The 27,156-nt window shown below is 52.9% G+C and overlaps 2 protein-coding genes across 2 annotated transcripts; both read left to right on the plus strand.

Annotated features, from left to right (window-relative positions):
- The first annotated feature begins 239 nt into the window (after positions 1–239).
- Positions 240–12,954, plus strand: LOC102933392 (glutathione S-transferase 2). Its single transcript, XM_037885131.2, has 8 exons — positions 240–422; positions 4,231–4,309; positions 9,503–9,567; positions 10,075–10,156; positions 10,396–10,496; positions 11,134–11,229; positions 11,353–11,463; positions 12,644–12,954. Exons 1-8 carry the CDS (start codon positions 387–389, stop codon positions 12,737–12,739), a joined length of 666 nt encoding a protein of 221 aa, XP_037741059.1. The 5' UTR covers positions 240–386; the 3' UTR covers positions 12,740–12,954.
- A 2,473-nt stretch (positions 12,955–15,427) lies between these two features.
- LOC102933164 (glutathione S-transferase Mu 1) lies at positions 15,428–25,240 on the plus strand. The gene is made up of 8 exons (XM_037885130.2): positions 15,428–15,677; positions 18,897–18,972; positions 21,975–22,039; positions 22,288–22,369; positions 22,473–22,573; positions 23,270–23,365; positions 23,448–23,558; positions 24,933–25,240. Exons 1-8 carry the CDS (start codon positions 15,642–15,644, stop codon positions 25,026–25,028), a joined length of 663 nt encoding a protein of 220 aa, XP_037741058.1. The 5' UTR covers positions 15,428–15,641; the 3' UTR covers positions 25,029–25,240.
- Positions 25,241–27,156: the final 1,916 nt, after the last annotated feature.

Raw genomic sequence — 27,156 nt, forward strand, 5'->3', positions numbered from 1 at the left:
GAGAGCGCCATCCTGCGGCAGGGAGCTCCGCAGGTTGGCCAGCACCAGGGCATAACACTGCAGGGAGCCGCCAGCTCAGCGACCAGCTAAATTAACCCCAGCCCCCCAGAGATGGGGGGTCGGTCCCCCCGGGGGGCAGGGAGCTTGGGGGGCCAGGGGAGGGGTCTGGGGGGCTGCCCGGAGTGCAGGCCGCCAGGGCAGGGTTAACAGGCGGTCCGCAGGATTCAGGATCCGCCCCCCCCGCGACCGCCTGGGGCTTGGGAAAGCGAGTTTGGCCGGACGGGCAAGTAACCGGGTTCCGGGGCTGGACTCGGATCCCCGCCCCCGCGTCCCCACCCGAGCGCATCGCGTCGAGGCAGCCGCAGCGGGAGCGGAGCAGGGGCAGCATGGGGGTCACGCTGGGCTACTGGGACATCCGCGGGGTGAGTGCGGGCGGCCCCCCGCCGTGGGGAGGGGCGCGGGTGCAGGAGTGGGGCGGGCGGCCCCCCAGCTATGCGGGAGGGGCGGGGCTGCAGGAGTGGGGCGGGCGGCCCCCCAGCTATGCGGGAGGGGCGGGGCTGCAGGAGTGGGGCGGGCGGCCCCCCAGCTATGGGGGAGAAGCTGGGGTGCCGGAGCGGGGCAAGTAGCCCCCCAGCTATGGGGAAAGGGTAAAGGAGTGGGGCAGGCAGCCCTATCTATGGGGGAGTGGTGAGGGTGCAGGAGTGGGGCAGGCGGCCCTAGTTATGTGGGAGGGGTGGGGCTGCAGGAGTGGGGCAGGCGGCCCTAGCTATGGGGGAGTGGTGAGAGTACAGGAGTGGGGCAGGCGGCCCTAGTTATGCGGGAGGGGTGGGGCTGCAGGAGTGGGGCAGGCAGCCCTAGCTATGGGGGAGTGGTGAGGGTACAGGAGTGGGGCAGGCAGCCCTAGCTATGGGGGAGTGGTGAGGGTACAGGAGTGGGGCAGGCGGCTCTAGTTATGCGGGAGGGGTGGGGCTGCAGGAGTGGGGCAGGCGGCCCTAGTTATGTGGGAAGGGTGGGGCTGCAGGAGTGGGGCAGGCGGCCCTAGTTATGTGGGAGGGGTGGGGCTGCAGGAGTGGGGCAGGCAACCCCCTAGCTATGGGGGAGTGGTGAGGGTGCAGGAGTGGGGCAGGCGGCTCTAGTTATGCGGGAGGGGTGGGGCTGCAGGAGTGGGGCAGGCGGCCCTAGTTATGCGGGAGGGGTGGGGCTGCAGGAGTGGGGCAGGCGGCCCTAGTTATGTGGGAGGGGTGGGGCTGCAGGAGTGGGGCAGGCAGCCCCCTAGCTATGGGGGAGTGGTGAGGGTGCAGGAGTGGGGCAGGCAGCCCCCCAGCTATGGGGGAGGTCTCTGTAGGGGAATGTATGGGTTGGCTCTATCAGGTTTCCTTGGGGTCACTTGTCATGGTAGCCAAGATTTGCCTGGGAGAGGGGAATGGGCTCTGGCAAGCAGGTCAGTTGACTTTTTGCTGTGAGCCCTAGCAGAGCAGGGCTCCATCCCGTGAACCGGTCCCTCCCCCACCCTCATCCCCTCCCCAAGGGTGGGGCTGGGGGAGAGTCGTCCCTGCAGGGCAGCCAGTGCTAGGGTGACCAGATGTCCCGATTTTTGGGTCTTTGTCGTATATAGGCTCCTATTACCCCCCACCCCCGTCCCGACTTTTCACATTTGCTGTCTGGTCACCCTAGCCCAGGGGTCCCCAACGCGGTCGCTGGGGCCGTTGTGTGTGCCAGCAGGACACTGGGCACGGCCCCCGCAGAACCGCCCGCCGGAATGCGTTGCCGTTTCTCGGCGGCGGGGTGTCTGGCGCCCACCACAGTCTCCTGGGAATAGGACTATGCTATTCCCACAGCAAGGTTGGGGACACTGCCCCAGCCAGTGCCCATGTGCGTCCCTGCAGAAAGCCCTCCACATTCCTGCCCCTCTCTGCAGAGAAACTCTGATGGACCCGTCCCACTGCCAGGCCCTGACTGCGCGCTTCATTTGTAACAGTCTTTAAAAGTTTTCAGAGTAGCAGCCGTGTTAGTCTGTATCCGCAGAAAGAACAGGAGGACTTGTGGCACCTTAGAGACGAACAAATTTATTTGAGCATCAGCTTTTGTGAGCTACAGCTCACTTCATCGGATGTAGCTCACGAAAGCTTCTACTCAAATAAATTTGTTTGTCTCTAAGGTGCCACAAGTCCTCCTTTTTTAAAAAAGTTTTGTTTCCCAATAGCAGGTGCCTTGGGGAGGGGAGGAACGTCACTGGTGGGTGTAGTCCCCCCAGGGGCTTGAGGAAAGGAGCCCCATTGCAATTTTGCATTGGTTGCCGCAGGGTCTCATGGAAAAAGTCCCTCTTGGGGTCCACAGTGCAACGCAGGGTTCCAAGCTTGGCAGCACCTAACGCAGGCTCCTGAAACCCCAGAGCCAATGAATAGAAACAAATTCAGGCTACTGAAACTCCCCCGAGCATGTGAACGCCGTGGGGCAGGTGTGTTGTCAGTCTCCCCTCACGCGTACGTCTGCGCTCCATGGTGGATTTGAGTCTGATAGAGCTTTAGCTCAAGCTACAGCAGCTTGTGCTTTTACAGTTCCCCATGGGAACATTATTCATTAAATTGGAGAGGATGGGCATTAATTGAAAGGTGGATCAAGAACTGGTTAAAGGGGAGTCTAGAACTGGCCATGCTGAAAGGTGAACTGCCAGGAGGTTCCTAGGGGTGTCCCACTCAGGGATCGGTCTTGGCACTGATCTGATTTAACATTTTCATTCATGACCTTGGCACAAAAAGCGGGAGTGTGCTAATAAAATGTGTGAGCGACACAAAGCTGGGAGGTGTTGCCAATATGGAGGCGGACCGGAATATCGCACAAGAAGATCTGGAGGACCTTGAAAACTGAAGGAATAGAAATAGGATGAAATTTAATAGAGCAAAGTGCAAGGTCATGAATTTAGGGACTAACAAGAAGAATATTTGCTATAAGCTGGGGATGTATCTGCTGGAAGCAACAGAGGAACTAAAAGACCTGAGTATATTGCTTGATCACAGGATGACTATGAGCCCCCCGATGTGATGTGGCTGTGAAAAAGGCTAGTGCAGTCCTAGGATGCATCAGGTGAGGTATTCCCAGTAGAGACAGGGAAGTGTCAGTGCCGTTCTACGAGGCACTGGGGAGACCTCCCCTGGAACACTGTGTGCAGGTCTGGTCTCCCACGGTTAAGAAGGATGAATTCAAACTGAAATAGGGGCAGAGAAGGGCTACTAGGATAATCAGAGAAATGGAAAACTTACTGTACAAGACGCGACTCAAGGACTGTGGCTTGCTGAGTCTGACCAAACGAAGGCTGAGGGGAGATAGGATCGTTCTCTATTAATACATTTGGGGAGGGAGAGGAGTTATTTAAGTTAAGCGCCAATGCGGACACAAGAACAAATGGCTATAAATTGCCCATCAACAAGCTGAGCCTTGAGACTAGATGAAGGTTTCTGACCATCAGAGGAGTGAAGTTCTGGAGGAGCCTCCCAAGGGGAGCAGTGGGGGCAAACCACCGAACTGACTTCAAGACTGAGCCTGATGAGTTTATGGAGGGGATGATGTGATGAGGCTGACTACAGTGGCCCATCTGAAACTGCTAGTAGCAAAAATCCACAGTGGCTGGAGATGGGACACTAGATGGGGAGGGCTGTGAGTTACTCCAGAGGATTCTTTCCCAGGTGACTGGCTGGTGGGTCTTGCCACATACTCAGGGTTCAACAGATCACCATATTTGGGGGCGAGAAGGAATTTCCCCCAGGTCAGATTAGCAGAGACCCTGTGGTTCTTTTTACCTTCCTCTAAACTTGCAAGTGACCCATGCTGCAAACTAGTATCAATGGTGGATTCTCAGTAACTTGAAGTCTTTAAATCATGATTGGAGGACTTCAGTTACTCAGCCAGAGGTTAGGGGTCTGTTACAGGAGTGGGTGGGTGAGGTTCTGTGGCCTGCGATGTGCAGGAGGTCAGACTAGATAATCGTGATGGTCCCTTCTGGTCTTCAAGTCTGAGCAATGGAGGTTCCCTGGTTCAATCCTGTTTGGTGCGTTGGCTAAGATAGAAGCCGTCATGCTTGATCTGTGAATAGTTCTAGGCTCCAGCAGCTGTGAGCAGAATTGGGAGGAAGGTCAATTTATCTTGCTTTCTTGAAGAGGGGCAAGCTCTGGGCTCACCCAATGGAACTGGAGGGGCCCTGGGATGTAAATGCTCTCTTGTTCCTCTTTGCAGCTTGCTCACGCCATCCGACTGCTGTTGGAATACACGAACACTCCCTATGAGGAGAAGAAATACTGCGCCAGCGGGGAAGGTAAGGTGTCATGGGTGGAGATCACACCCCGGGCTGCCTTGGCCTGTGGAGTGTGAGACGGACACTTGCAACGTGCATTGTCTTTTGCAATCTTGGCAGGGAACCTGTGTGGAGATCAGAACTGGTGCTGGGGAAGGATACAGAAGTAGTTGGGTCTGTATCAATGCACTGGAGATCACATTGGGAGAGAGGGGTGCGCTGTTATCCTTAGGGCTAGGGAATGCTTTAAGATCCATGCTGAACAGTGTTAAAGTGTCCAGGTCCTTTAACAGCACTGAATGATGCCATCTTGGATCCCGAGTCACCTTTGAGCAGGCCCTTCACTTGGGGTCTAAACTTGTTGAAGGCAATAGAGAGGCTGATGCTGGATCAAGCCCAGATCGCTGCTGGAAATTGCAAGGAAACATTGACACAGGCCAGATTTTTTCCACGGCAAAAATCGATCAAGTTGCAATTTGCTGATCGCACCAGGCAGGAGAACAGCAGCTTTTGCTGCAGTCCCTGAAGTTAACCAGGAGAACTCTGCCGGGCTAGGGGTAGAAACCAGTTCTGAGCAGGCTGTAACCTTAGACTTGTTGTTAGCAGTGAGCTCCCTGGAGGTGCTCAGGTTTCAGCAGCTGTGTTAGAAGCTGCCTTTTACTCTCTAGCTGGGAATGGGAGGTGAGGATTTGTCAGCTAGCGAGGTCAGTTCTGGAGGCCCGTCTGTACAGCCCCTCCGGGGTTACCCCAGTGCCACTTTTACAGTCAGCACTGGTGGGACTGGGTGGAGTATTTGGCTCTTGGGCTGTTAGACTCAAGAAGGTGGCGTGTGCGTGTGCGTGCAGTGGGGGTGGGGGAATGGTGCGGAGTGGGGCAGGATGGCTGGAAGGGAGGTGCATTAATGGGGAGGAGGGTCAGACCCTCTGCTCCCTCCTGCCTTAGGTCGCTCCTCCTCCAAAGTCTGGTTTGGCCTGGCCTGTATCGGCTTCTATTTGCTGTTGCTTACAGGGCCCGGTCCTGCTCCCGTGGCAGTGGATAGCAGAACTCCCCTTGCTTTCAGCGAGAGCAGGGATCTGCCCTGTATTGAGACAGTGCCCTCTCTCCGAGCTGGCCTCTGTGCCGCTGTAAGGGACGGACTTTGAGGGGCCCAACGCCAGCTGGAGTCAACGGGAGCTGGGGGTGTTGCTCAACCCTCACCAGCCTGTTTCTAGAAGGCAGCTTTGTAAGAGCCACTTCCTATCTCCGCTCTCCCATGGGCCTGGGTTAACTCTTCGGTGGCTGCAGAGAGATTCTGTGACTCTCTTGGCTTGGACTAAGTTCCCACCTTTTTTTTTTTTTTTTTTTTGCTGAGTCACGCATCCCCAGGTTTGATTATATAATTCTGACGGTCACAGGGCTGCTCTTTGTTACAGTGAGCGATAAGAAACCCCAGTTGTGTCAAAGCAACACATTCTCCCCGAGCTGGATTAGTGCAGGGGCAGGGAGTGGCGAGGGGAGGAGTGATGAGGTCAGGTTGCTTTTGGGCACGGATGCTCTATTACAATGACATTCCACATTTCTGACCCTTGAGAACCACGATAAAATTCCACCTCACAACTTCCCGGGGCACCATGAAAGTAAAATTCCCCTTTCAACTGAGACTCAGAAAGGGCGAGTGACTTTGCGTTAAGGTCACAGGGGCTTTGTCCTCACTACAAAAAGGTGTGTTTTTTACATAGTTATTTCTCTCGCTGTAAACTCATGGCGGAGACAAGAGCCTGGAGTTTTTACCTTGATGCAGCTAGTTAAGGTCTGCCCTGTAGTCCACCTAGGCCTCAATCAGCCGTTCTCACCCTGTTTACCATGGTGGGCCACGTCCCAAAGCTACCTGTATGGCCCTGAGGGTGGCACATGGGCCGCAGCTCTGTGCTGATTGAGCCACAGGTTGAGAACCACTGAGCTACATCCAGGTAAGAACCGCAGTGCCTTGGCTCCACCAGAATATTGCATCGAGACAGCTATCGCTGTGTAAAAACACCCTTTCTTGCAGTGAAGACCAAGCCACAGTGAGTGAGTGACAGAGCTGGGCGTGGAACCCAGGTGTCCTCACTCCAAGTCTGTGCTCTGACCACTAGACTGTGCTCTCTTTTTGGAAAAGAACTAGCTGTGCACTGGACAGGGAAATCCAGTTCTTGCAGATTGTCCTCAGTATAAGGACAATCACAGAGCCTATCCTCTGGCTGGGACGCGGGACCCTGGCTGGAACCTGTACCAGGAGGGGCTTGTCACAAGCACTAGCATCATTTGTCTTGATTCAAGACCGTAAGAATTACAATACCTGCCTTTCGTGGCTGGGGAGAGGGAGATTCTCAGCTGGTGTAAACGAATCTGCATGGATGTACAGAAGCTGAGGGTAAGACCTTAGGTTTTTATCAGGGTAAGTGGCCCATGGGGCCCTATGAGTATTCTCAGGAACTCGTGCCTTGCCTCTCCCCTCTGATTCGGCTGGTTTTGGACTCTCCCTGCCCTCCCAGTAAATCCTCTCAGGGTCTGTCTACACTGCAGTTGGAGGTGTAACTGCAGCATGTGCCTCTGGCTAGCATGCATGCCAATGGCAGTGCCGGCTAGACAAGCTCCCCAGGGACCCTGGGTAGGTACGTGGGCAGCTGGCCCGTGCTGACACAGCTTTTCCGCTATCGGTACCCGCACGGTCGAGATCAAAGCTAGTTCGGGTATGTCTACATGTGTTGCAGTTACACCCCTAGGTTGCACTCCAGACAGACCCTATGTCCCAGGGGTTGGAGGACAGCCAGCTTATATCCCAGTTCAGGCTGCACGAGTAGGGATGGATTTGCTGCGTGTTTTATTTCATCGCTAGCATGGCACCTGCAGGTAAATAGCCCTTTGAGCACTGATAAGCAAAGCTGGATTGCATGTGGCCAGTTATGCTTTGCTTATTGCCCTGTGTCAGACTAAGTGGTGAGGGTTTCATATCATTCGGGCTTGCGGGCACCCTGCCTGATTTTAGAGGGGACCTGAGCCAGCAGGGAAGCGGTTAAATCCAGACGCAGAGCAGAGCACGGTGAGCTGGACTATTCATACTAGCTGCCAAGTCCTAGGAGGAAAGTGCAGTTTTAAGGTGGCCTAGAGCAAGGTTTCTATGGGATCCAAATACAGCTGAGGTTTCTGTAGGATCCACAGAAAATCCCTGTTAATACCACCTATCCTGGGGGCCTATATGGCCCCCAGAATCATAGTATCTGAGTACCTCACAGTTTTGACCGTATTTAGCCTCGCAATCCCCCAGTGTGGTAGGGAAGCGCGGCAAGTCTTGGATCTGTGTGTTACAGATGGGGAACTCAGGCTCGGAGCGGCTTTGTGATTTCCCCAAGGGAACCCAGGGAGTCTGGAGCAGAGCAGAGATTTGAACTTCAGTCTCCCCAGGCTCATGCTGTTAACTACTGGACCATCTTATTAGAGAAGGGCTTTGATTCTGTGTTTGTATGGAACCACTCCCCCACCTCCATTCTCAGCTAGCCCCAGACACTCAAGTAAGAAGCACCATATTGTGATCATGGTGTCTAGCCTTGGCACTGAGCCATTTCATTCTGTTTCTGGAAGGTTGGTAAATGGCACTGTCAGGGAACGAGAGGCCAGCGTGGGCGGGAGTGTTGGCTGAAAGGATCAGAATGTGGGACTTGATGTTGGGCACGTAAATGAGCAGCGTGAATTTTCTCAGAGTAGCTGCAACTCCCAGGGATTTCGATGGGAGCAAGGGGTGCTCGGTACTTCTGAAAATCAGAGGCCAGTGGGGAAAATTGTGGCCGTTAAGTATCTATCGCTGCAGCGCTGCTCCTTCATACTTAGATGTCCTGGGGCTTTTCCCTGTTTTTTCTAGGCCCAGATGCCAAGCTGCATGTCTGGAATGGCACAGCTCTGGAATGGGAGGGGGAACACCGGTGACTTTCAAAGTGGCCTGGCCCAGAGTGTTAGAGCAGCCCAGAGGGTGCTCTGAGCTGCCACAGCCTTGAGTGGCTGCTCTGTTATGTCAGAACAGGCAGGCCCCGTGCCAGGAGCTGAGCAGAAGTGTGGTATAGGGCAGGGGTGATGAGTTGTATGGGCCCGTGGTGCCTGGGCTCCAGGAATATTCAGGGCCCGTGGTGCCTGTGCTCCACCAATGTTTGGGGCCGGGTCTCTCCCCTGGCCCTGCCTGCTGCCCCCAGGGGATTTAAAAGGGTCTGGGGGACCCTGGCGGCTGCTGCCACCACCATCAGCAGTGCAGTGGGGCTAAGGTGGCTTCCTGCCCGGCCTCGCTCCTTGCACTCCTGGAAGCGGCCAGCATGGCCCTATGATCCTGGGAGGGGAGGGATGGTGTCTCCGTGCGCTGCCCCGGCCCCGAGCGCAGACTGAGCACCTCCCATTGGCCAGACCCCTCACCCTCTCCTGCACCCTTGCCCCAGCCCAGAGCCCGCACCCAAACTCCCTCCCGGAGCCAGCACCCCTCCCGCACCCAAACTCCCTCCCAGAGCCTTAGGTAGGGGTAGGGTGGGGGTGGGACTTGGACCCATTCTGGGCACCACCAAAAATTATACAAACCTGCTGTCCCAAGTATAGAGCTGTCCAGGGGTTTCCCTGGTGGGAAGCTCTGTCTGGGTTCTGGCCCTTTTCTGCTGCTCGAGTGGTGAAAAGGGGCCAGCTTGGAGACCTAAGTCTTTTTCTAGCCCTGGACTTGGAGAAGTGTTGGTTAGAGGCGAGTCATGGGCCAGGGCCTTCTCCCCTCAGCTCCTGGGTGTGGGGAGAGGGAGAGAGCAGGGGAGCTCTGCACTGGAAGAAAGGCAATTGGAGATTGAGTCTATCTGACTAAAAGTGAGGACTCTCGGCCTAGAGCCGCGGTGGAGGATGGGGAAGGAAGGAGACGAGGGGAAGGGAAGATGTAGGCTCGGGGTGAAGAGGATGGGAGGGAAAGGAATACAGTGAGTGTGTGGGTGGCAGGGGAGAGATGCAGTGGTGAGGGTGTTTGTGGGGTGGCAGTGCTGGTTGGAGATGCAGTGAAGGGGTTGGGATGCAGTGAGTGGGTGTGGGGAGTGGGGTGGGAGATGCAGCGGTGGGGAGGTGATGTTGATTAGGAGATGCAGTGGGGCGGGGGGTTGGTGGTGAGGGAGATGCAGTGTGTGGGGGGGGGTGGGGGGCAGGTCTCCGTGCCATAGGACTTACCATCCTGTTCTTTACCTCCAGGTCCTGATTATGATATAAGCCAATGGACTAACGAGAAAGAGAAGCTGGGGCTGGATTTCCCGAACGTATGTAGCAGCCTCCTTTGCCCTTACCCGTGTGTCACCAGGGAGGACAGGGTCAGAGGGGGAAGTGGCTGGGGACTAGCAGCTGGCTCTGAGCTGGAGCCAGGCTGTTGGCTGGAGAAGAGCTCCCGGCTCTCCAGTGCCCCCTTGGCTGGCGCAGGAGTCTCAGGCCTTGCGGTCTTCGCGGCAGTGACCACGCAGCCGCGCCCAGCCTCAGTGGGATCAGTGGTTGTGCGTGGCCATGAGGTTAAATGCCAGGCACTGAACAGGGAGTGTGGGGCCCTGGTGTCCACCTGCTCTCCCAAGCAGGGTAAAAGGGGCAGGAGAGGCTGTCTGAGCACAGGTGGACTCCAGCAATGTGCAGGGCCTGCTCATGAGACACTTGGCTCTGCTCTTTGACCTCCCGCCGACTAGGCGGCACAAGCAGCTTGGTGGCTGCAGTGCCCTCCGAGAGCAGGATAAATGGGTGGGGAGAACTTATCCCCTGACATCCTCTCTTTGCCCTCCCAGCTCCCCTATCTCATTGATGGCCAGACAAAGCTCACGCAGAGCAATGCTATCCTCCGCTACATAGCGCGCAAACACAAGATGGGTGAGTATCGCTGCGAGTCGAAGGCTTGTCTGCACGGGGAAGTTGACAGGACCAGCTCTTCTGGAGTAGGTCCCTAGTCCAGAGTAAAAGTGATGGGCCATTATTCTAGAAGACCTAGGTCATTCCAGAAGAGCTGTGCTGGTCAGTTCCCTCTGGTGAAGACAAGCCTTTAGAGGCTAGTTGAGATTTAAACCAGGGTTGCTGAGCCTCTCTGCCCCTGTGTGTTTTCTGACTCCCAGCTGGCGAGAGCGAGGAGGAGATACAGAGAGTGGACATGCTGGAGAACCAGGTGATGGATTTCCGCCTGGCCTTTGCAAGGATGTGCTACAACCCTGACTTTGTGAGTGCATCCCTGCTCCCCTGGGGGTGTGGGGGAGAGCTGGAGTGCACCAAATGACTCTGGAGGGTCACATGGGGCTAACAGGTGTAGCTATAATCCACAGCATTACAAGCCTCCATTAATTACCTGGGCAGAAGTGGTGTTATCCCCATTTTACAGAGGCGGGGGAGAGAGAGGTGACGTGACTTGCCTGAGGTCCCACAGTAAACCAGTAGCAGAGGTAGGATTAGAATTTGAGCCCTCCCTAGATTCAACACTGCCTGTTCCCCCGACCCACGTTGCCTCACGGACAAAGAGAGGTGGGATTGCTGGTCACAGGGATTGTGTCAGAGCAGACCAGTCTGTGAAGTCTGTTACCCGCGGCCCATCTTTAGCCACAGCCTCTTCCTTTAAAGGAAGGTGAATAATTTCTATCGTGCACCTGACTAGTTACCCGATACTGACATGGGAGGGAAGAGAGTGTCTGGGATGGGAGATCCCTTCAGATGATCAGTTTATGCCCCAAAGGCTGGGACTGAATTACTCTCGTCGCTGCCTTGGGCCGCACTAGAAAGCCGAAACTCCGAGTTGCTCCAGGGTGGTGGGGATTGTGAGGATTTGACCCACAGCTCCCTTGCTTCTATTTTCCCTTTTGCAGGAGAAACTGAAGCTGGAGTACTTGGAGCAGCTGCCCGGGAAGCTGAAGCTGTTCTCCCAGTTCCTGGGGGACAGGAAGTGGTTTGCTGGGGAGAAGGTATGTGGCTACAGAGGGACTGAAGACGTAGCTGCTCCGTGTTAGAGAGAGGCCAGAGATGGGAAGTGCAGATCTGGATGGTTCTGATCTGACGCTCTGCTTATTTTCATTCTAATTTTCCAGCTCACCTATGTCGACTTCCTTGCGTACGACGTCCTGGAGCAGCACCGCATGTTCGCGCCCAAGTGCCTGGATCAGCTGAAGAACCTGAAGGATTTTCTTGACCGATTTGAGGTAAGCTTGGCCCTGACTCCCCTGTGACATGCTGCTCTCTGGATCTCCAGGGCTGGCCAAGCTAGTTCCAGGTCTGCAGTGTCTGCAGCATGTGACCTTTGGTCAAGTTACTTTTCCCAATTAAGGTTAATAGATGGTTTCCATTCTAAGCCTTCTGCACCCTTTGTCTTGACAAAACAATAACCCACCTCTTGGTCCTTTTCACAATATATGGAAACGGAGTTCACCTTAAAAAGGAGGTGTTCACGGTAGAAGACAATCACACACTAAAGACACACAAACAAGTTTCCACGCAGCTCAAGTTCCAGCATTGTCTCCCTTGTGAAGAGCTCCAGACAGGGAACTGGTGAACAGCTAGTAGCTTTGAATAATATATTGCAAGTGCACATCATTTACAGTCCTGAATTTCTCAAGCTTGGATCTTGGGCAGAGGAGATTTTGAAGAGCAGAGTGAGTTTGGAACCAGACAAACTGTTTTTGAGAGATGGAGCTTTGAGAAGTTACAGGACTTCCTGCTCTTAGAAAGTGCTTTATGGGCTCCTAAACCTAGAGCAGCTCAGCAACATAAGGGCCTGGCTTTTAGAAGTGCTGAGTGAAATCAATCGGAGATGTGAATGGTCAACAGCTTTGAAAAATCACATCCTCGGGACCTGATCCAAAGCCTTGTGAAGTTTGTGTCAAGACTCCCATTGATTTCAGCACATTTTGGCTCAGGCCCTCGGTCCTCCAGAAGAACTGTTGCAGTAGGGGGAGGTTTAGGTTGGATATTAGGAAAAACTTTTTCACTAGGAGGGTGGTGAAACACTGGAATGCATTACCTAGGGAGGTGGTGGAATCTCCTTCCTTAGATATTTTTAAGGTCAGGCTTGACAAAGCCCTGGCTGGGATGATTTAGTTGGGGATTGGTCCTGCTTTGAGCAGGGGCTTGGACTAGATGACCTCCTGAGGTCCCTTCCAACCCTGATATTGTATGATTCTATGATTCTTTGAACTGGGCCATAGGGACACGTCTGACAAGCCGTGGCTGCATGCCTTTCTGGTTTGCCATGGGGAGCGATTCCCAAGGAGCTGTTTGGCTGCGGCCTGTGCTGAATTTCTGGCTGTGACGACGGGTAGGGGGCATGTGAGGAGCTGATGATGTCTCTTTACGTTGATAGATCTTCTTTTGCTTTCCCTGTAGGCCCTGGAGAAGATCGCTGCCTACATGAGTTCTGGCCGCTGCATGAAGGCTCCTGTTTTCTGGATAGCTGCCCAGTGGAGCAACAGAAAGGAGTAGGCTCAACTGGAGCTCAGCAAACGTCAAACAAGTCTCTTGGCATGGACCCACTGCAGCATCTGAGAAGGAGCTGCAGACTCCTGGGACCCCTCTAGCTTGCAAAGTCCCATTAATCAGCAATAGCTGAAATCCCCAAGCCCTATTGTAATCCTTCCCGCTAAGCTAGCTGTGCGATTTCCCAGTTGCTGGCTAATGAAAACATTTTGGTGACTGTACAGTCGTCTCCGCTTATTGACTCTCCTGGTTTCTATCTTTTAAAAACAAGTAGCTCTCTCGGGGGTTCTGATTAGCAGGTACTCATCAAGCCTTAGTTCTACTTTTGAACCTCTTCTGAGTTTCAGCATTTATCCCAGCATGCAGGCCAATTCCTGCTTCCACTGGTGCTCCCCAGATGGCCAAGTGGCTCTCTGACAAAGGGCTTTGAATTTCAGAGGTGTTGAACACCCATCACTCCTTTGAGCCCATGAGCATTTGAAAATATAAATAGAAGGATAATTCTCCCATCCCCTTACACCTGCTCTCTCTTGGAGCCACCCTACACACACCGGCTTGTGATCACACACACAGAAAGAACATGATGTTCCAAAGGGGAAATCTTCAGTCCCTTTTGTGACTAGAGACTTATAAGAAGTTGGCTAGTTCCTGGGGGCCATCGAGAGAAAGCCTAGTTGTCATATCCAATGCATAATCAAGGTACTAATTAAATCATGATCCTCCCCTCTGACAGGACAGCTCAGCCAGGTAGAGGGGAGAGAAAGCGGGACGCACCCAATCAGGTTTCTAAGTGTGCTGCACCCTGCAGCCCCTGTTCTGACACAGAGGGCCAGATCCCCAAGAGAACTCAGTCTGGGCCCTCCTTTAGGTGCCTGCAGCAGAGCTGAGCTGTCTGGAAGCTGGGGTCCAAAGCACTGAACTGCTGCCGGGTTGCACACAGCTGTGAGAATAAGTAATGCAATGCTTGTATGTACTGGGAGCCACAGTTGTGAGCAGTTTTAGGGAGAAGTCTGGATTTGTGCAACTGCAAAGAACCCAAAGGGAATTTGTGGAGAGTAGCAGAGAGGGACCCAGTCATTCCGATCAGGGGTAGAGGGTTTGAGACTTATGTAAATCCCTGGCCTTTCAACCTGCAAAGCCACAGGCCTCTGCTGCTTAAGCTAAAGGAGATCTCCCCTGGCTGGCAGATGTAACAGGTCCTTTATCTTCCTTTGGGTTCAGCTACTCGAGGACACCATCACACACTTGCTCCTGGGTACACAGAGCCAGTACATTACACAGTGAGCGCCAGTGTTCACGGCAACGTTTGTGACTATATCTCCCTTGCTGAGCACCGTGTGAGCCAGGGGGTCCCTGTGTTTCTTCCTCCAATCTCTAGCAAACTAGGAGTGTACGCCCTTTGTTCCCCACAACGATCACACAACATGGCTCTCCCCTGTGCCTAAACACAAGGGCCAGCTACCCCGACACTAGCATGGAGAAATGGTGACCCCAGGGGGGCAGAGGGTGAGGTGCCAATGGGGAAGGAAAGGGGGAGCAGCAAGGAAGAAGTCATGCTGGTGGGAAGAGAAGAAAACCTTGGGGGACGTAAGTGGGGCCTGGGCCTTTTGGAAACCCCTGCGTGGGGATGGGGAGGGATCGACTGCCCGCCCAGAGTACTGTTCCTGGAGTACTGCATTGGGAGGATGCCAGCTCGGCCCAGTCCCCTCTTTGCCCTGGCAGTTGGTGCTCAGTGCAACCATGGCTGAGGCCCGCTGGTGCCACGGGCAGTGCCCCTCTCAATTTCCGGGGCGCTTGTTTTCTTCCTCTTGCTTCTCCTGTTTGCAGCACATAGTAGAGACATCTCCCCTAGCTGGGAAGCAGGGGCCTGATTCTGATCATACCCTGGTGTAAATCAGGAGTAACCCCGCTGGGCCCCATTCCCTCTCCCTCACCCAGGAGTAAATCAGGAGTAACTCCACTGGGCCCCATTCCCCTCTCCCTCACCCGGGGGTAAATCAGGAGTAACTCCATTGGGCCCCATTCCCTCTCCCTCACCCAGGGGTAAATCAGGAGTAACTCCATTGGGCCCCATTCCCCTCTCCCTCACCCAGGGGTAAATCAGGAGTAACTCCACTGGGCCCCATTCCCTCTCCCTCACCCAGGAGTAAATCAGGAGTAACTCCATTGGGCCCCATTCCCCTCTCCCTCACCCAGGGGTAAATCAGGAGTAACTCCACTGGGCCCCATTCCCTCTCCCTCACCCAGGGGTAAAACAGGAGTAACTCCACTGGGCCCCATTCCCTCTCCCTCACCCAGGGGTAAATCAGGAGTAACTCCACTGGGCCCCATTCCCCTCTCCCTCACCCAGGGGTAAAACAGGAGTAACTCCATTGGGCCCCATTCCCTCTCCCTCACCCAGGGGTAAATCAGGAGTAACTCCACTGGGCCCCATTCCCTCTCCCTCACCCAGGGGTAAATCAGGAGTAACTCCATTCAGGTCAGGGGAGCTGCCTTGGTGCTAAACTGACTCGGGCCCGCTGTTTTCCGGGAGGCTGAGCGCGAGCTTGGCTTCGGATTAACTCTCCGTGCAGTCCCCTTGCTTCGAGCCCCATCTCCTCTGCGAGCGGCTCGGGCCGTTTTCCAGCCGCTCCCTCCTCCTCCCTTTCTGCCCAGGCTCCACCCCTGCCGGGAGTTGATTCATTTAAAAAGGTACTGCCCCGTGTAAAACAAAAGCCGGGCGAGAACGATTCGGGCGGCGCGTTCCCTTTAACCCCCCTCCCCCTCCTTCCGCCCAATTCGGTTTTGCTCCGCAGCCGCACCCCTTGCTGGGCAGGTTATAAACCTGCCGCCGCGCTCGTGTGACCGGTTCCCCGCCAGGTGCAGCCGCCGGAGCAGCAGCGGAAAGCGCCCGGGAAAGCAGCGCAGGATGCCGGCGGTTCTCGGGTACTGGGACATCCGCGGGGTGAGTCAGTCCGTGCCGCAGCCTAGGCTCGGGGGGGCTGTCTAGCAAAACCTGCTGTTTTCACTTCTCCCTCCTCTGGGCAATCATGGGCCGCCCTGGGCCTGACTCTCCGGGTCCTGTCTCTGCGTGGGGCCCCACCAAATTCACCCCCCGGAAAAACGTGTCACCGACCGTGACATCTGGCGTGTGTGTGTGTGTGTGTGTGTGCGTGTGCGCGCGCTTGCTGTTACCCTCCACTCCACAGATCTCACTGGGAGACCAGCGTGTCTCAAACTGGGGGCCCTGACCCAAAGGGGAGTTGCGGGGGCGGTCATAAGGTAACTTTAGGGGTTACGGTATGGCCACCCTTACTTCTGAGCCGCTTGCAGAGCTGGGCGGCCGGAGAGCGGTGGCTGTTTGCTGGGCACCCAGCTCTGAAGGCAGCACCCTGCCCGCAGCGGTGCAGACCTATGGGTGGCCATGCCGTACTGTGCCATGTTTACTTCTGGGCCGCTGTCTAGCGCTGAAGAAATAGTACCACTCCCCCCCCCCCCCATAACATTGTGACTGCTGTCTTCCCCCCCCCCGACTCCTTGTTGGATCAGGACCCCTACAACATTGTGACATTTCTGATTTAAATAGCTGGAATCATGAAACTTGCAGTTTTTAAAAATCCTAGGACTGTGAAATTGACCAAAATCGGCCATGAATTTGGCTGGGCCCTATTGATGGAGCTGATGCTGCCCCTGCTTGTTAATTATGCCCTGAAGCCCACCTGCCCCTCCTTGCAGCGAACGCAGCCTGTGGGCCCTGCTGCTTTCCTGCATGGCTTTCAACAGAGCCCTCTGCTTTTGCAAGAGTCTCTGTAGATGAGCACCAAGAAAAACCAAATAAGGTTGCCCCGTGCTTTTGTCCTGGGGGTGTCTCGGGATCTGTAGGCAGCTTCAGAGCAGTGGGACAGGTGTTGGGGAAGTGGCCTCTGTTCGCTCGCCACAGTGAAGAGTGAGGAAGGGGCAAGTAGAGGGCTAAAGCACCTGACTCAAGATTGGAGGTGGGGGAGATCTCGCTCCATGATCTATTTCCCTTCCCACCCCAAGGGGACAACTGGCTGCTCAGAACAGGGATGGTCTCAAACTGTTCCATGCCACTGGAAGGCAGAAATGGCCTTACCCCTGAGCATGCCATCTCCTGCTCCCATGCGTGTGGTGCTGTGCGCTGTAGCCCTCGTGCCTTGCACGGTGTCCATGTGGGAAGGGCTGGATTGCAAAACTGTTACACGTACAAGCCCTGTGTGCAGCTGGGGGTGGTAAGTTTTGAGGCTGGGTTGGCACTGGGCACCAAACTGCTCTGCCTGGGCTTGTTTGAGCCTGCCTTGTGTTGTCAGACACCACCGGTGTGGTGTTCTGCTCTGTTCAGTGTTGATAACAGTTGGCTGCATGCGTGTGTTCCCTCTGTGTGCTGCCCCGGCTCTGCAGATAGCTGACCCAGCAGACCCCGAGAGAACCCCCAATGACCACAGACTCCGATAAGGTACGAAGGCACCCAGCCAGGTTTATTGTCAAACGAAGCACAGTAATAGTTCCCCGTAGACTCTACAGGACATACTACGAATATGTGCCCCCAAGAGTGGACCGGCTCAGTCAGTGGTGGGACTTTCCACTGCCCCCTAGGCCAGACAAAGACACTGCCCCAGGGATGCATCTTATACATAGGTACAAACAAGTTATACATAATTCCTGACGTATTGAGGTGCATCCCCTCTATGTAGCAAGGTGCCGCCTCTCACCTTGTACATGTTGGTTCGAACAAAACAACCCCATCCATCATAGTACCCTTTTGCCCCTGTCTGTAGGATGGGTCGGCCTGTTCCTTGTTATGTGTGTGGAACGTGCAAGTATCAGTGTTCTGGTATCTAGCCTCCAGGACCTTCTAGGTCTGTATCTTCTTGCAGCATCAGCCCTTTCCTTGCCAGCGTCTGTGAGCAGAGCCTGCCTCTGGTTCCCAGCTTAACTTTGCTTTGTCAGCAGAGTCTTGACCATTCCTTTAGCTCAGGCTTTAGGCCTCCCACTGGGCCTCTGATACCAAGGGTTTCTGTTTCAGGGCTTCATCTTACTACAGCTTGGTGAGGATCTCCGCGAGTTATGCAGCCTCTTCGGTGTTGGTGGAACTGATGTAGTGTTTCTGGGCATCTGACAGGAGCGTGGAGCTGCCTGTCTCTGCGGGCAGGGTGCTGCTCTGGTGGTGCTGAGTTCTAATCTAGCTCCTCTCACTGACTACATGTCCTCAGGCAGGAATGTTGGCTTCATGCAGGGTTTTTCCCAGTGTTTGAGTACCCGATTTGTGACGGCTGGGCCCTGGTCTTCAGGTGATGCCCTGGTCTTCAGGTGCTGCCCAAAATTAGGGACCATTCTTTAGACACTAGATCTTAATCTGTGCCTCAGTTTTCCTATCTGTAAAGGGTGTGTGAGACTGACCTGCCTTTTGTATGGGCTAAGAGGTGTCTAAGGCACTTGAGGACAAGTGCTGTAGTGCCTGTCACCAGGGAGGGTACTGACAGGTGAAAGAGAAGTCACGGCTCCCGTTCGTTGCTGCAACCACAGTGACCTGGCTCCTGAAAGACAAACCAAGGGGTGACATGAGTGCTGCCCTCTGTGATGGGTCCTCGCCTCCTGTACCCCACCCCCAAAAAAGCCTGGAAATTCAACCCCAAGAGATTCCTTTGATGAAGGTGGTGGGATGTTATAAGCTGCAGAGACCCTAGCTCAGGGAGCCAGGTCTGAGCCTGTGGGGATGGGGGCCTAGATGACCTCTTGAGGCCTCTTCCAACCCTAATCTTCTATTATTCTAATTACTTTAGACCAGTAAGACTCAGACTCAGGCTTGCAGGCTGCCAGTGACTCTGTCGTGTCTTCTGTGGCTCTTTGCAGCACATTATTAAAACACTGATTTAATTATTAACCAATCAGGATGCTTTTGCTATGGTAGCCGATTGTAGTCGATAAATTAATACTTGTACCGTCATTTTGCTGTGAGACTAATATAGTCACGAGATGTTTCCTGTCAACTGTCTCAGTATGACTCTCTAGTACTGTAGTAGATGAAATCATGCATTCACACCCCTGTGGCTCTTCTGGGTAAAGCTGATGGCTAACTTGACCCCTGGACCCCTGAGGTCGGAATCTCTCTGCTCTAACACGGATACATGCAGGCTCTCACGTTGCCATGCTCTTCTCCCTGCAGCTTGCTCACTCCATCCGACTGCTGCTGGAATACACGGGCACAGCATATGAGGACAAGATGTACAGCTGTGGGGAAGGTGAGTGCTGCAGGCAGGGAGCAAAGCTAGCCCTCCCCTGGCTCACTGAGTGGAAAGCATTCAAAGGGGCCAGGAATTGCTGGTTTGTGTAGGAGTTCTGTTCCTGGCTCTACAGAGCCACCCCTTTCCCTTGCCTAGGCAAAAGGCTCTAGTGAGCCTGCTGGTAGCTTTGAGGGCTTTTTGCCGGGCTGACTTGGACTAGTCCCAGCTGTGTGCAGTCTGAGTTTCCAGAGAGTAAAGGGGCTTCCTGGTCCCACAAGAAATTCTTAGCATGAATCTCCTTCAGTGGCGTGCCATGCATTCCAGAGGGTCGTGTGCTGCAACATGCTGACCTGGTGTTTGATGGGGTAATGTTTACACTAAGGAAGTAGGGAGTGGATCCCACAGTCCTTGGCTGTTGGATTGGTATCTGACGAACCATGTAGTCAGGGCTGGATTAACCAACATACCAAAGAGGCCTGAGCCAGCCTAGGGCTGCTAATCCTCTGATGTCTAGCCTGTTGTTTCCTAGTGGCTAGGTCGTTAGAGAGAACTCTTATTTCATTAATTTCAGGACTGCGTCATGTTTTACCATTCTGCTCAATGTTATGAATTACACCTGGTAGGACATGCACACAAATGCTGCGAATTACACCTGGTAGGACACGCACAGTTCAAATCTAGGCTGAGGCACATAAACAAAGTCCACAACTGCAGAGTTCCCAAAAAACACCAAGTTTATTACGCTCGAGCGTGGTGCCCCCCTGTTAGCCAGGAGGGGACCCTGAATACAGATTATACAAAGGTTATATACTTTTTAGCAAAGCATATTGTCCTCGTGCATCGGAAACCTTAGCCAATAAACAAACCCTCTTCTTATCTACCACCTGTCCCTGCTTGGTGCATTCCTCGTGCTAAACCAGTATGTTAATTACACAGCATGGTCCTAAAGCCATGCATCAGTAACTTTTATTATCAGGATGGGAGGCCTCACATCAAGGCCAAGAGACAGGGAGTTAGAGACTGACAAAAACCAGATACTGGGAGTCAAGGCAGGCTGGAGACAAGGAGGAGGATTTTCACAGGGATTCAGTATCTAAGGATCACTCCTCCTGGTGTATGATGTGCTGGCATTTAAACAATGGTGGGCCCCAAACCAAAATGGAGTCACATGTGCTAACTTTTCCTTAACATCAAACACCTGCTCCTAGCTCTCAGCAAATCCCATTGCATTGGATTCTCTCGAATCCAGCTTAGTGAGTGTGCTAATAGTCTGCCTTTAAAAACATCTAGAAAACTACTTATTGCAAGGAATGCTTTCCCAGAACAAACTTCCCAGAAAGTTGCATGCTCGTTAGCTTGGGTTTCTAATCCTCCATCCCCGGCGTGTGCTCTGGATTCTCTTGGTGCCTGAGTGCTTTCAGCATAAAGGGTGTTGCTCCAGATGACCTCCCTAAATATCTTCCCTGCTCTTGTGTGGCAGTTCAGCATCTAAACACTTGTTAACAGTGGCTTAGGTTATTGCTCAGATGGAGAAGCCACCGTTTTATCCTGTACCATGGGGTTGGGTGTGTATGTTCTGGCACCCTCCTTGCATGCAGCTCTAACAGCAGACGTCCGCTGCAGTCCACACTACTGCTCAGCATCTGTTGCATGCAGCTGTACGGTCTTAGGTTGGGAGCATGTAGGATCCGGGGAAGTGAAGCTGGGCTGGTTCCCTCTTCAGGGGTGGGGCAGAGCTTGGTACTGCTGACCTCCAGGGTGAACAGTGAATCTGGGTCATTCCCCCCCAAGTGCTCCACTGAGTGCCGGTAGTAGTTTGGGCATGTCACCCTGCAAAAAGTGTTTGTCTGGGTTGGCTAACTCTAGTTGCCTTCACTGCCTAGTTAAGGCAGTTGTCGTCCTAATGTAAGGTAGCAAATAGACTTAAACACCAGACTCCCCTCTAGTCTTTACCATTGGTCGACAGGTTAAGTTAAAACTACAACTGCCACGTCTGTCGTCACTAGGATTTTAACTTGTGGTAAGAACGCTTTCGCTTGGTGTGAAAACACCTTTCGTGTTCTCCTCGTGCCCTGGCCAAATTCTAAATCGTCTCCACATTCTACCAAGGTGAAACCGCAGAGGACGACCAGCTAGATGGAGAATGCCCTGCATTGTGCCCTAATGTGTTGCATAGGGTTGTGGAGAGCTCATGGGGCTGCCCCATCTCACACTAGGGGCAGTAAGTGTGCATGGATGACTGCTCTTATCTGCCAAATAAAGCCCCAGTTGGCTGTGAGGTTTTGCACTCAACATTGCCCTCTAGAAACCGAGAAGGCTTATTTCCTCTTTTCTGGTGTAGGCTCTTTTAACTTGTATTCCCAGCAGGTGTAGTTCCACGCTTGTTATCCAGGCCAGAGTTTTTGGATGCACTGCAAGTTGAGTTTGGCTGACAGTGGACTTTGAGTTAAGTTATTGACAGAGTTGTAAATAATAAACAGGGTGGACTCAAGTTAATTGGCAGCCGGTTCAAATTACAACAGGTCCTGAAACTGTGCACCTGTTCTAAAGAAAACTGCATCTGTCTTAGGGTGCAATTTTTTTTAAACTGGCTTAGCTAAACTGGTGCAAAGGGCTATGTAGACCTTTTGATTTCAGTTCAGACCAGGCTTATAGTTATGCTAAAATGAAATACACCTGACTTAAACCAGAGTAAAGGGGAGCCATGCAGCTTTTTGCATCAGTTTAACCTACACCAGGTTAAATCACCAAAGCAGCCTTCTTGTGTAGATATGGCTACTGGATGGCTGGAGGAGAGCTGGCCTGGAAGGATTCAGGCTCAGGCCATCTTTGACTTAGGACCTGACTTTCAGGAGTGCTGAGCCCCTGGTATGTTCTCCGCCTTCAGTGAGCTGATGTTTCTCAGCACCACGGAGAATCTGCACCACAAGTGTGTGGCATGCTGCCCTAAGATGCCAGGGGAAGGAATTAGGTGGATATTTTGGCAGTGGCCTGTGATCTATCCTCTGTTCTCCTTCCAGCTCCAGACTATGACAAAAGCCAGTGGATTAATGAGAAGGAGAAGCTGGGACTGGATTTCCCAAATGTATGTAGAATTGCCCTGGGTGGGTGGGCGGGCAGGCAGGTCCTTCCTTGGGGTGTGGTGGGTTTGGGGGTTTCACTGATCAAGATGGATTCTGGGTGGGGACCAGCGCCGGGCTATCAGTGGGGTTCTTGTGCAGCTGTAGCAGGGAGGCGATGAAGAGTCAGGGAGTGTGTCCAGATGAGGGAGTGTGGGAGCCGGAGAAGTGGGAAGAGGTTGCTTACTAACCCTGCCTCTGACTGCCCTTCCAGCTGCCCTACCTCCTTGATGGCAAGAACAAGCTTACGCAGAGCAATGCCATCCTCCGGTACATTGCCCGCAAGCACAAGTTGTGTGAGTATCAGTGGGGAAGGTCTGGACCTCCCTAATGACCAAGGGGCTGGGATTTGGCTGGGTAGCTGCCAGTGAGCACTCTGACGTTTGTTCCGTCTCACAGGTGGCGAGACAGAGGAGGAGATGCTGCGAGTGGACATGCTGGAGAACCAGGCCATGGATTTCCGTATGAGCCTCGTAATGATCTGCTACAATCCCGACTTCGTGAGTTCATCCATGGTGTCCTGGGGGGCTGCAACAAGACCCTGTTGATGCCACGACAAATCCCACTCCAGCACAATGCTATTGGCACCACAGGGTTTTCCTTACGAGATTGGGTCCGTTTAGCTGGTATTCTTTTTCTGGTCCAATACTTAATCCTTCAGGGCAGGTGAATAACGGTCTCTGTCACTTGCATAATGCTGTACCTGGGGGATTCCTTCCTGGCCCTCCCAGGTGACCTGCCCTGAAGTTTGATGCTGCTCACCCTTAGGGTACGTCTACACTAGCCGTCGGATCGGCGGGTAGCGATCGATCTATCGGGGATCTATTTATCGCATCTAGTGTAGACACAATAAATCAATCCCTGATTGCTCTGCCGTCGACTCCTGTACTCCACCACGGCGAGAGGCGGAAGCAGAGTCGACGGGGGAGCGGCGGCCGTCGACCCCGTGCTGTGAGGGCACGAGGGAAGTCGACCTAAGATGCCTCGACTTCAGCTACGCTATTCTCGTAGCTGAAGTTGTGTATCATAGGTTGATCCCCCCCCAGTGTAGACCGGGCCTTAGGTTCCTATTATGACAATGGCAAACTCTAGGTGCCCTTCCCACTAGAAGAATTTACTGTAACTTGGGTGGGCACAGGGTTGCCTTGGTCTAATCCACAGCTGTCTCTGAAATCTTTCCCTCTTCCTCTCTGCAGGAGAAACTGAAGCCTGGCTACTTGGAGCAGCTGCCTGGGAAGCTGAAGCTGTTCTCCCAGTTCCTGGGGAAGAGGAAGTGGTTTGCTGGGGAGAAGGTACATGGTGGGGGTGTGATTGGGGGAGGGGCATGGGAACAAACTCTACTGCCCTGTATCACCTCTGTCTCTCTGTCTCCAGATCACTTTTGTTGACTTTCTCATGTACGACGTCCTGGACCAGAACCGCATGCTTGAGCCCAAGTGCCTGGATCAGTTCCAAAACCTGAAGGATTTTCTTGACCGCTTTGAGGTGAGGTTTGCCCTGACTCCTGTAATGCACTACTCTGGTTACCCAGGGATAGCCCAGCTTGCCGTGGGGGCATGGGGCTGTGACCCAATCCGCTTGGTGTAACCAGTTTCTCCATTCCAGCTGCAAACATTAACTCCTTTGCAGAGAACTTGGCCTCCCAAGCTTCTAGCAACAGGCAAAGAGTTTATTCTCTAACAGATACAGCAGCTGCCGGAGTTATTGCTAACAAGTACTTGTTAGTGCTTCGGGTGGTAATGGAGATGTCTGCCCTATTGGTGCCAGAGAGGGGCAGTCTGACAACTCTGGAGAGAGTGAAGTCCCCTCTGCTCTGTAGCCACACAGGTTTCTCCCCCTCCCCAGTGCCCTATAGATGTGCTTCAGCCCCGACTCTGAGGCATTGCTCTGAGAGAGTCTCTCTCTCCTTGGCCATGTATCTGATGGGCTCTCTGCTGGCCTCTGAGGACTGGCTACCTCCTTCTCTAATGGAGAGGTAGCCACTTCTTGGTGCCCTGCTTGCTTGGTGATCTTGGCAGACACTCTTCAGGTGGCACTGGCAAGCTGGGATGGGACACTCCTACCCTGTGAGCTCTCCTAAGCAATGTCTCTTGGGATTCCCAAAGCGCATTTGCTCCTGTTCTACTTAGCCCTTGCTCTGTAGGTTGTTGGTCATGAGCTGCTCTAGAAATGGCTGAAGTGGCAGGCTCCAGGGGGAAATAGGCGCTGGGACAGAAAGTCCATACCTGCCATTGGTAGTTTGCTGTATTATTCCTGCCTGACTTCAGCCATAGCTTTGGTGAAGCAAGAGAGTCCTCGTATGAGGATCAGGAGCAATGGGCCAGCCTCCAGCCTGCCAAGGTACAAGGCAGTATCCGGGAGCTGGTTATGGATTCCTACCTTTGGCCTGGCCCGAGCAGAGAGCAGCACTGGGGCTTCTCTAACCTGTGGCAGGAGGCAACAGTCCCTAAAAGGTTATCTTAAAACAGAGGACGTGCTCTGGCCACTCCTGCCCTGGGGACTGTAGGGAGGAAGTACAGGAGCCAACTTTGTACTCAGGGGTTCACCACTCTTCAGTGCTGGGGGAAACCCTATCTAGTTAGGCCTGTGGTCACTCCTTGAGCAGCACAAAGGGAGTAGGGCGGAAAATGTCCCACCATGCCATCAGGTATAACTGGTTCCTCAGGGGCTTGCTAGACATAACACTGATCAGACTCCTGACCCGGGGGCATAGGGGACCTCCTTTGGTGTGGCCCAGAAGAGGCTCAGGCTTCATGTTCATGTTTCAGGGGGTTGAGGCTGCTGTGAGGTGGTCTGGGAAGCAGACTGTGTGTCTTCCCTCTGCTCAGGGCTCTTCCTCTGCTCTCTCCTCCCCCCCAGGCCCTGGAGAAGATTGCAGTCTATATGAGCTCTAGCCGCTTCATGAAGACTCCCATCAACAACAGGATGGCCAAATGGAGCAACCAGAAGAAGTAGATTTGTGTGGAGGGGAGGGGCTGGAGAGGAATAATCCAGAGCCCCCACTTGCTGTCTGTGTAGGGACTCCCTCAGATTGGATGTTGTGAGGGGGTGAACGGTTGACTCTGTTAAGTGGCAGCTTTAGTGAATTGCTCTCTGTGGAACCATCACTAAACGTGTGTAGTGACCCTACTCTGAAATGCCCAGCCAATAAATGTTTAGTAATTGCACAATGGCTCCCTCTTGCTGAACTGCCGTAGCCTCCCTGGGAGGAAACCAGCCTCTTCCCCGTGTCTGTTCAGTTAACACAGCTGGGAATAGCCATGTACCCAGCACCCCATCACGTCTCCTACAGGGCATTAAGACCAAATCCTGCCTTGGCTTTTACACCTCTGCAGTTGTCAGTGGAGTGGCTAAGGTGGAACACGACCCCATTTCCCCCAACCCCTGCTCATGGGAGAATTGTGCTGGTGACACACCTGCCTGGGTGGCAAGGGTGAACTTCAGGCTGAGAGGTGTCTGAACCAAGCTAACAGCCTGACACTCATTTGGTGCCGATCCGTGTTGCTTAGTGGATTTAGGGGGCTGCTGTTACTGTAGATCCTCTCCAAGGGAAGAGGCTCTGGCCTGTTTCTCATTCCATCCTTGTTGGTGCTTAAAAGCCTTGTCTCCTGGCAACCAACCACTTTCCTGCGGTACTCTACCCTGATGTCCCTGGCCTTAGAGGTTGTGGGGGAGTGATGCCGCAGGCTGGGTTGCCATGGCTCTGGCAACTCAAGGACCAGCATCATCTGAACTTGCAGGGAGGTTTCCTGTGCCCCATCAATTCCTCTGCAGATACTTAATGCTATTTAAACTAGGTAGCTTTAGTAAACTGGGGGTTTGGGAAAGTCCAGCTGTTGGTGAAAGACTTAATACTACATCAGTAAACAGGTTGTCAAGGCCCCAGTGATCTAGATCTGCTTTAGTGTTCTGGAAGAAGGGAAGCTATGTCTAGCCTGGATGTAGATGGACTGGTCTAGGAACAGGGTGGATTTGATTTAAACCACTAGTCAGGAAGACTTGATTTAATCATGGTTTTCTACATAAAAGTGCATTCTTGTTGGTGGTTATAACCTTCATACATATTCTTCTACAATCTGAGTTGTGGTTTCATTTTTAGAAGGTACACACTATACATTTTTAAACAGTAATTTATTTTGAAAACTTTTCAGATTAGTTTTTTACAGCTATACTGGGTCAGAAAACGAACAATTGTTTGGTTATTTCCTTTACCAAAGGTAATTGAAGCAGATAGTTCACCTCCCAATGACTTCATAAATATCTCCAATTCAACAGGTTAATCATTAATATTTGGAGGATTTTCTTGCCATGCTGTATTAGGAGGAGAACATCACCAGACATTTAAATTGTTTTATTTAACTAAAACAACGTTAAATATTCTGGATTTTTTTCTTCAACAGCAGACATGTAATTTAACAAAACAAGCATAAGTCCCTCGCTTCTCACATTTATCTCCAGAGTTCTTCTCCTTGTCCAGATCTATTCTGCCCCCAACAATCTTCTATTCACTGAACTTTTTGAAACTTTGCACCTTTTAGAGATAGGTAAGGGACTGACTCTTTGTACACAAATTTGCAGAGGGACAAATAGAGTTGAGGTCTGTTATTTCTCACCTCTCTATTTATTTAAAAACATTTTTGCTGTTAAAAAGCATGTTACCTCTGGAGACACAAATCCACAGTTTGAAAACTGCAAAACTAAGCATCTCTGATGGTATCTTCTAGACTGAGCACTGAGTCCCATTGGGTTGATAAATGATTTAGGTTAATCTTTCTATACAGAAGCCCCTGGAACCCCATAAAATTGGGTCCCTAATCCATGAACTATTGCAACTCATTTACAAAACTTTTCTTAAACATTACATGAATATATTGTCTCATACTCTAGAATTAGAATTTATAATCCCTCTTCCATGATGAGATATGAGCTCTAACATATCTTCGTTTTAACTATTTTGAGATAGGTTTTATGCTTACAGGGAAGTAGAGTGAATCAAGGGGTGGGGGCGGGGGGGCGTTAATCAAGGAGAAACAAACTGAACTTTGACACCGTAGCCTGGCCAGTCATGAAACTGGTTTTCAAA

This window comes from Chelonia mydas, chromosome 21 (genome assembly GCF_015237465.2).
Source record: "Chelonia mydas isolate rCheMyd1 chromosome 21, rCheMyd1.pri.v2, whole genome shotgun sequence".
NCBI lineage: Eukaryota > Metazoa > Chordata > Testudines > Cheloniidae > Chelonia > Chelonia mydas.